The following is an 8,095-nucleotide window of genomic DNA, read 5'->3' on the forward strand; positions in this document are numbered from 1 at the left end:
GAGTCTTGATTGATGAGTTGTGATCACTTGTTAATCCAAAGATAAAAAGGTTTCTGTTATGATGTTGAGTATTAGTTATGTGTTTGCTTGTTTGTTGTGTCAATACAAGTAATAAAATATATTCAACGTAAAGTGAAACGAAATAGGTTATAGACTTTAGACTGGTGCACGTCTAGAGTTACACTAAGGGTTGGAGTACATGGTGGTAGCCCATGCTTTTCTAGGATTGGATTGATCACCATTCCTCATTAGTTCAAAGTTCCTCGATATCGAGGTCATTTTGGAATATGTGGTAGCCCCATATTTCCTATTTTCAGGTTGAGACAACTCGTCCAATAACTATTCCATTTAAAGAAATAAATAAAGTTTAGAGTCTAGTTCAGTAAGAGTTGTCTGCAGATTATTATATGTTTTATTATTGTTATCCTGCAAGTTATATTTTTGTAGTATCATGTTTAGGATTATGTATGTCTGATATGTAGTACTCAGCTTTGCTGATTACGTGCTTGTTGTGTTTGTGATCATGGCTTTGCCTATTGATCCTGTGGTGATCCTTCGGGGGAGCAGAGTTGAGACGACATTGACATTACAGGTTCGCAGATGCATCTCATTGGGAATCTGGAATGGAGAGACTCTTATATTATTAGTTTCATTTAAGTTGTTTTCCTAGGAGCTTATGTTTTTAGACAATAGTTTTAAGTTGGTGTGTTTTAGTTTCTGACATTGTTATTGGTTTCATAAGTTTTAATAAAGTTGTTTTAGAAAGTTATTTTTCGCTGCAAAATTCTGAGTAAGCCGAAACGTTATCACACGGGCGATAATGCCTGAGTAATTCTCTAAGGTTTATTATAAAAGTATTTTCTAGAAAAAGAGAATTATCGGGGTGTTACATGATATTTTTTAAACTTGCTAAATTGATTCTTTTAGGTTATTATATATTTTTGTAAGCCTCTCACAATAATTGGGATTATTTTAAAATAAATAAAAGTTGAGATCATTATAAAGCGAACGACCCATAATTGAGATTATTGTTATCCATTTCTTTTGGGCTGCATAATGACTAAAAGATGTTATTTTATAATTCAACCCCAAAGTCCATTGGCTTAAAGTCATTCTCTTATTTAAAGAAGGATATATAGGAGCTAGCTCAAGTAGGTAGAGCGCTCCCTCTTGGCTTTTGAGGTCAGCGTCTCAGGGGTTCGATCTTTATCCCCAGCATTATGCTGGGGTATTTTCTTAACATGCTATTACCAGCTAATGTGTTGGTGTTTCCTACAGGCTAGTAGCCTTGTAGGGATTAGCCCTTGAACTGACTTAATTTCCTAATATAAAAAAACTCTTATTTAAAGGTGGGGCCGAGCAAAAATCAAGCTTTAAGCATATGGCTAACATTCACGCATAACATAGCAGATAAATTGTGAGAAGAAAACGAAAGAAGTGGGATTTCTGATAATGTTAGCAACATCATATCCAAAACACAACCACATATGAGGGGCCACGTGTAAGATTCATAATCACCATTTTTTGTACATGGTAACGTTATAGCTCTAATAATGCAATGAAGTTAGAAGCTGGGGTGATCAGAAAGGGAGCACAAAGAATCTACTAAAAAATAATTAACGAGGAACAAAGAGTATCTAACTAAAAAGAGTGAGAAAATAATGGCAGCCTCAGTGATGTCTTCTTTGAGCTTGAAACCTTCTCCCTTCACTGTTGACAACAAGGGAGCAGTTAGAGGCTTACCTTCCCTTACTAGATCTTGCACCTTCACTGTTCGCGCTAGTGGTGTCAAGAAGATCAAGACTGACAAGCCCTTGGGTATCTCTCTCTCTTTTTTTCTATGACTAATTTTTGTGTTGAACTTTATTGTAATTTAATGCTTACATTGTATCGACAAAGAAAAAGTCTGTTGTTTCTTATTTATGTACTTCTTTATGATGCTTTATCAATGTTGTTCATACTCAAAGCAGATAGATGAAATATAATTACAAAATAATACTCATATGAATCAAAACAAAGGTTAAAGTTGAATTTAACTCTGTTTTTAAGGAGTAGCTTTGACTTTAATATTTTTTTTATGTGTTATCCATATAATTGTAATTGTACACATAGGTTTTGCAATTTGCAGATCATAATCTTAACTTCTTTAACTTTAAATCAATTATACTTGTTATATCGATTATATTATTCTTGAAAAGAGTTGTCCTCATATGTGAGAAGTCATCTAACTTTAGAGGATATTTATAAATTAAAAAAAATAGTTTATTTAGCAATAGGGAAAAAAAATTGAGATAACAAGATCAAACTTGTTTTACGTAACTCTTGTGGGTACATAATATGAATGATACTGCACAAATTTTGGTCCTTATGTCTAAGCTAATTTAGTTATAACCTTAGACATGAAGATGCAAATAAGAGTCTGATTACATGGCTTTTTAGTTTAATTTGATACAAGAGGTGTCCAACAAACTAGTATAATTTGTTTCTATAGATGTTTGGATTTATTAGATGCGTCCAACAAGGGCTAATTTTTTTTTGTTCATATGCTTTCTCTTTATACAAGCTAGATGTTAGGTAGTAATATTATAATATGATAGGCGACGTAGTAATGTTATGTAGTTTAGTAGTTCAACATATGTACCAATTGATATTATTTTTTTAGTGCTCGTTTGGTTCAATAATAGGAAGTGCAAATACCTTGGAATATTATCTTTTCATGTAATTGTATTTCCTAGAAATTGCTAGATGTTGTTTGGTGATTGAAGGGAAATGAAAATTCCGATCCCATGGGAATTTCCACTTACCTAGGTCCTCCTAGGTAAGTAACTTCCTCCATTTTGTGGGAAGTAGAACTTCCTAGGAATTTCTACTTTCCATGAATTTGTCAGCCAAACAACACCAAACAATTCCGATTCCTAGAATTTCTAACTTCCTATGTTAAATAATGTTAACCAAATAACCCCTTATATTTTATGTTTTCAAAAATGATGGACTAAACAAAGTAGAGTTAATAATTCTTCACTTTGAAAATAGTTTAACAAGTTTTATTCAATCACTTTTGGTTCAGTAAGTTAGAGTTTCACTATTATGGTCTAATAAGATACTTCTTGAATATTAAATTTTCCTTTAAGTGAATTTCATGGTCTAATAATAGAAGTCTCTTCCTAACTCTATCGTTAATGAAACTTCATTGAATAGTATATGTTTTTTTTTTGGTTTTACATTAGCATTTAATATATTTCACCTTCAAAGTAATATACGAATATAGATTTATTTGATATTTATAAAGAATATTAGATATTTGAAAATAAATAAACTAGCATTGTTATAAACATTGATATGGTTATTTCTCCAAAGAGAACATACAAGAAAAACAATAATAAAAGGTGAAGGTGCTATGCAACATGCAATAAAAGGTGAAAATCTTGCTAGACCAAGTGATATGATATACTGATAAGTACAACTGAAAAGGCAACAGCTTTTGCCGAGCAAGGTCTTTTATTACAAGCAAATCAAAGACGACCCAGCCTCAATTATAAAAGGCTTTAACTTTCAATTTTAAAATTTTTGCGCTACTTTTGAATTTTCCATCTTTTACGCATACGCAACACTTTTCAAACTATCATAAACTTAAGCATTTTAACTGGATGTCTCATGTCCATAACGGTTTAATTGCGAATTATTGTAGGACTTGGCGGAGGAATGGAATTAAGGAATGGTGTTGATGCATCTGGAAGGAAGCCAACGGTTAGTGCGTCTATTTTTATCTCTTTTTTTGTATGTCGAAAATGCTCGGTGGGCGTTAGTAGAAAAAAAAAAAAGGAAGGTGGCATTTAGCAAAACTCTTCTTATATTTCTGCTAGCACTTATAGGTTTTTTTGTGAATGCAGGGTAAGGGAGTGTACCAGTTTGTCGACAAATATGGTGCCAATGTTGATGGTTACAGGTTAGAAATATTAACCTTTACTTCTTTAATAACTCTATTATAGAACAAACTAACCAAGGAAATCACAAATTCGTAAAAGCTATATAACCATTATACACGCCTTTTGCCCAATTGAGCTAGCGTTTATTATAAAGTTGATGTTGTGTACGTGTTTATATAGATTTTACTTTCTAATTTGTTTTCTTACGTTTAAAAAAAATTATTCCACTTTTTTATGTTAGCAATTTCTTATCTTACACTCATTTATGTGCAGTCCAATCTACAACAGAGATGAGTGGTCACCTAGCGGTGATGTCTACGTTGGCGGTATATTTCTTTATAAATATTTGAATTTCATTTGTTCCTATATAAGCTAAAAAATGGTTTAATCATTGTTTTACTTTCTCTATATAATGTTAATTAACTTTCTGTTTACTGGAAAAAAAATTCTAGGTACCACTGGTCTACTTATATGGGCTGTTACTCTTGTTGGTCTTCTTGCTGGTGGTGCTCTACTTGTTTACAGCACAAGTGCTTTGGCATCATAAACAAAATTTAGTATTGTTTCTATAAAAATATTAAGTTTCTCTTGGATAGCCAATTAATTTATAAAGAGTAAATGTTGTAAAATACTTGTGCATTGGTTTGTATCTTGTAATCTGGATATGTGCCACATTTCAAGCTACTACTTCTAAATTGTGTTGCTAGTTTAAGAAATAAACTCATGTAGTTTTTTTGTTTGGTGCATATTACAACACAAATATTGATATGTTGGTAGGGGTGCTTATCGAGCAAGTCGATCACGAACAGAGCCCTGCTCGACTCGATTCATAAACTTGCAAACCCTGCTCGATCGATTTGGAAACTAGTTAAGCCCTTGCTTTCGTTAATTTTTTTTTTTGCAGCTCGGCTTGAAAGCCGACTCGAGCTCGATTAGCTCGCTTGCTCGTTTAGAGTAGATAATGTAGACTTAGTTTTACCTTCATTTTCTTAATATTTATTTTTAAAAACATTAGAGTTACTACAATAATTACAAAAACATTAAGAAAATAATAAATGTTCTTCCACTACAAAGGGGTGGGTCTTTTGCGGAGAAAAAAATCAGTCGTTGATCATAGATTTTCCATGCAAGTATTTGAATAAACAAATGATAGAAAGTATCTCTAAAATAACAATATGATCTAAAGATATAATTACATAACTCTTAGTCTCTCACATAACAAACAACCTATTATAAAATAATTTTAAAACATTCAAAATTCAAATATTTCTTAAAATGATACTTCACTACTACAAGTTTGATGCTTCAATCTTTATAAAAATCCAAAGAACTTACAGGCTACAAACATTCATGTACCCAAAAATTAATAAGGATTTCCAATGCTTTTATAACGCACAAATTGTAGAAGTATTAAAAAAAATCTATTCTCAACTTTAGAGAATCGGAAGAATGAATTATTTCGGCTCATCTTCGTCGTGATTCTATATGACCAACAATAAGGAGTCGTGATACACCCAAACCCGGTATGGGGCGGCAGTTACCCATGCCAGGGCAAAATGGTAATTTTAAGCAAAAAAGCAATACAAGGTTAGTAAGGACCATTTTGAAGATGAAAAAAAAGACAACTATTTCTACAGCTCTCCTTCTCCTCTGTCCTTTGTTGTTTTGAAAATCTCCCATTTCTACAGATCTCCTCCTCCTCTATCCTTTGTTGTTTTGAAAATCGCATCAGGTAATAGGTATGTTGCTGAATTGAAGCAAATAATTTTGTATTTAATGAATTGGTGAAATTTAGTTTGAAACATTGAATTTATCAGAATTTGGTTTGATTACAATGAGGAATTTCAGGTGATTAAGCGGTAGTTCCACGAGTTGGAAGATCCATAGCAAATTTCGAGCTTCGAATTTGGGCTGGTATGTAAGTGCTTGGAATTGTTTTGATTTATAGAAATTAAAAGGTTTACTGTGTAAGAAATTCGTATAATTATATTGATTTACTAGAGCTGGAGTTCGAAATTAGTTTTTCTAAGTTGCATTGAATTGTATGAAGTTTGAATTGTGTCTTGAAAATTTAGAAACTGTTGGAATTTTGCGAATAGTAGATTTGCTATAAATGTAAAATAGTAGTAATATAGGTGGTTTAGAAAAGTAAATGTCACAATTTAGGGTTATGTTTGAAAAGTGTGTTTTTTTTTTTGTATAGTGTTGCTGTGTGGTTGCAAGATTTATTGGTCATTTGAAATCTTCGTCATTTTATGAGTTAGACTGAAATGTGAATTGGCAATTTGAACTACAATGTAGTAGGGCAATGATACGGCGCAATTGAGTGAGCAGAGCTACGACATGTTATCTAATGTTAGTAACTTAGAATATTAGCATTTGTATGTTGAGTTCATGAATGTGTTCCTCTGTTGGTTAGGGTGACTTGAATAATGTTGTAGAAGTAAGAGGAGGAAGTATATAAATCGTGTGGCAGAGAAGGTAATAGGTCTATATAGGAATTGGAATTGAAGAAATTTCTGAGTATTGCAAAATTAGGGTAATGTGCTGATGTTTGGGGAAATTTATGGCAATTGAGAGACTTAATCATCTTTGGTGTTTTAGTTATGTGTGAGATCAATTTTTTTTTATTTATGAGAGTAATTCGTTAATAAATTAGTTATGTTCAATTGATTTATGTGTATTTATTCATATAAAAACAGTTATTGGCATAATATAAAACTGTTGGCAGAAAAACAGTTATGGATTGTATTTTACAAATTGATCTTCATATTGGCAGAATATGTATTTAGTAGAAAACAGTATGCAAATTATGTTGGTAAATAGTGTTTAATATGTATCCTTTTAATATTGTTATTGTGTTATTGCGATGTTATTGGTTAGCATATAAAAATGTCGATTGAGAAGTAGAAAATAAGACAATTTCAATGTATGTGTACATTTTGGATATAGATGGATGATGAGGTATTAAGAGATGAGTATGAGGAAGAAGCTGAATGTTTGGAGGTAAATGACTGAATTTGGAGGGTGTCGCTATTGTTGTTGGGTGTTATTATTGTTGTTACTTATTATTGTTGTTACTTAAATTGATGAACATGACAGGATGACGAAGTGAGAAATGGAAATAAGAGGAAAAGAAAAAGTTCGAAAAGAGTGGGTAATAAGGTAAACGTTGTATGATTTGAAAAGTTGTATAGTAATTTTTTGAAATGTAATTGTAAATAATGAAGTGTGGTTGGAAGTTAATATATTTTGGTGATCAAAGTTCTTTTGGTACAATGAAGTACTCGTTTTTGTAAATTGTCAATGAAATACTTGATTTTGTAAATTGTCAATGAAGTATTCGGTTTTGTAAATTGTCAATGAAGTACTCGAATTGATATACTCTAGTACAAGGAACTACTCGATTTTCTAAATTGTCAATGATCGGACAATATTGAATATATCTTTGCGTATTTTATGTTATGATATGATTCATCAAACATTTGATATGATTAATCAAATATGGGACATGATTCACATGCCAACTGATATGAAAATACCACATAACTAATAATCTCTAATTAATTGTATGCAATAACATGTTTACTATATTCAAAGTTCATTTTTTAAGTTACAAAAGTTATCGTAAACTCGTATTCGATAAAAAAAAACTTAAGATGCACTAAAGAATAATCGTGTGTTGGTATTTTAATTGGAAAAATTGACAAAAATAAGCCAATCTTTGCCTCATCTGCCACAATTAAGCCGACCTTTTGAAAATCCAGAGATAATACAAACTTATCATCATTTAAGCCAAATTTAGGTTAGTGATTTTAGTTTACCTGCTAACACAGGTTGCAACAAGTTAATTATGATTAATAATAATTAATTATAATTGATTTTATTTTTAATTGCTCTTATATTTTCCTCTCTCCTCCCTCACCATGACCACCACCTCTCTCCTCCCTCTTCCTGCTGCCCCCCTCCTCCACCATCGTTACACCACCCACCCCTCTTCTTCTCTTCTCACAAGCACCACAACCAAACCCACAACCACCATAACCAAACCCCAGCACTAATCCAAACCCTCCACCACAACTGAACCCACCCCACCACCAGCCCATTTACTCCCTCTATCTCTCCACCCGAAACCACCCAAACCCACCCCACCCCACCCCACCCCGAAT

The 8,095-nt window shown here is 32.3% G+C and overlaps 1 protein-coding gene across 1 annotated transcript; it reads left to right on the plus strand.

Annotated features, from left to right (window-relative positions):
- The first annotated feature begins 1,551 nt into the window (after positions 1–1,551).
- On the plus strand, positions 1,552–4,672 carry LOC104907596 (photosystem II 10 kDa polypeptide, chloroplastic). Its single transcript, XM_010696550.4, has 5 exons — positions 1,552–1,818; positions 3,689–3,747; positions 3,891–3,946; positions 4,200–4,252; positions 4,379–4,672. The coding sequence occupies exons 1-5, from the start codon at positions 1,662–1,664 to the stop codon at positions 4,471–4,473; spliced, it is 420 nt and encodes a 139-aa protein (XP_010694852.1). The 5' UTR covers positions 1,552–1,661; the 3' UTR covers positions 4,474–4,672.
- The last annotated feature ends 3,423 nt before the right edge of the window (positions 4,673–8,095 follow it).

This window comes from Beta vulgaris, chromosome 4 (genome assembly GCF_026745355.1).
Source record: "Beta vulgaris subsp. vulgaris cultivar EL10 chromosome 4, EL10.2, whole genome shotgun sequence".
Taxonomy (NCBI): Eukaryota; Viridiplantae; Streptophyta; class Magnoliopsida; order Caryophyllales; family Amaranthaceae; genus Beta; species Beta vulgaris.

What these genes read in the sequence shown, in the direction of transcription:
- LOC104907596 (XM_010696550.4), top strand. Translation starts at nt 1,662, where the DNA reads ATGGCAGCCTCAGTGATGTCTTCTTTGAGCTTGAAACCTTCTCCCTTC. An exon ending in CAAGACTGACAAGCCCTTGG is followed by an intron (nt 1,819 to 3,688) that starts GTATCTCTCTCT and finishes GAATTATTGTAG; the next exon opens with GACTTGGCGGAGGAATGGAA. An exon ending in GCCAATGTTGATGGTTACAG is followed by an intron (nt 3,947 to 4,199) that starts GTTAGAAATATT and finishes ATTTATGTGCAG; the next exon opens with TCCAATCTACAACAGAGATG.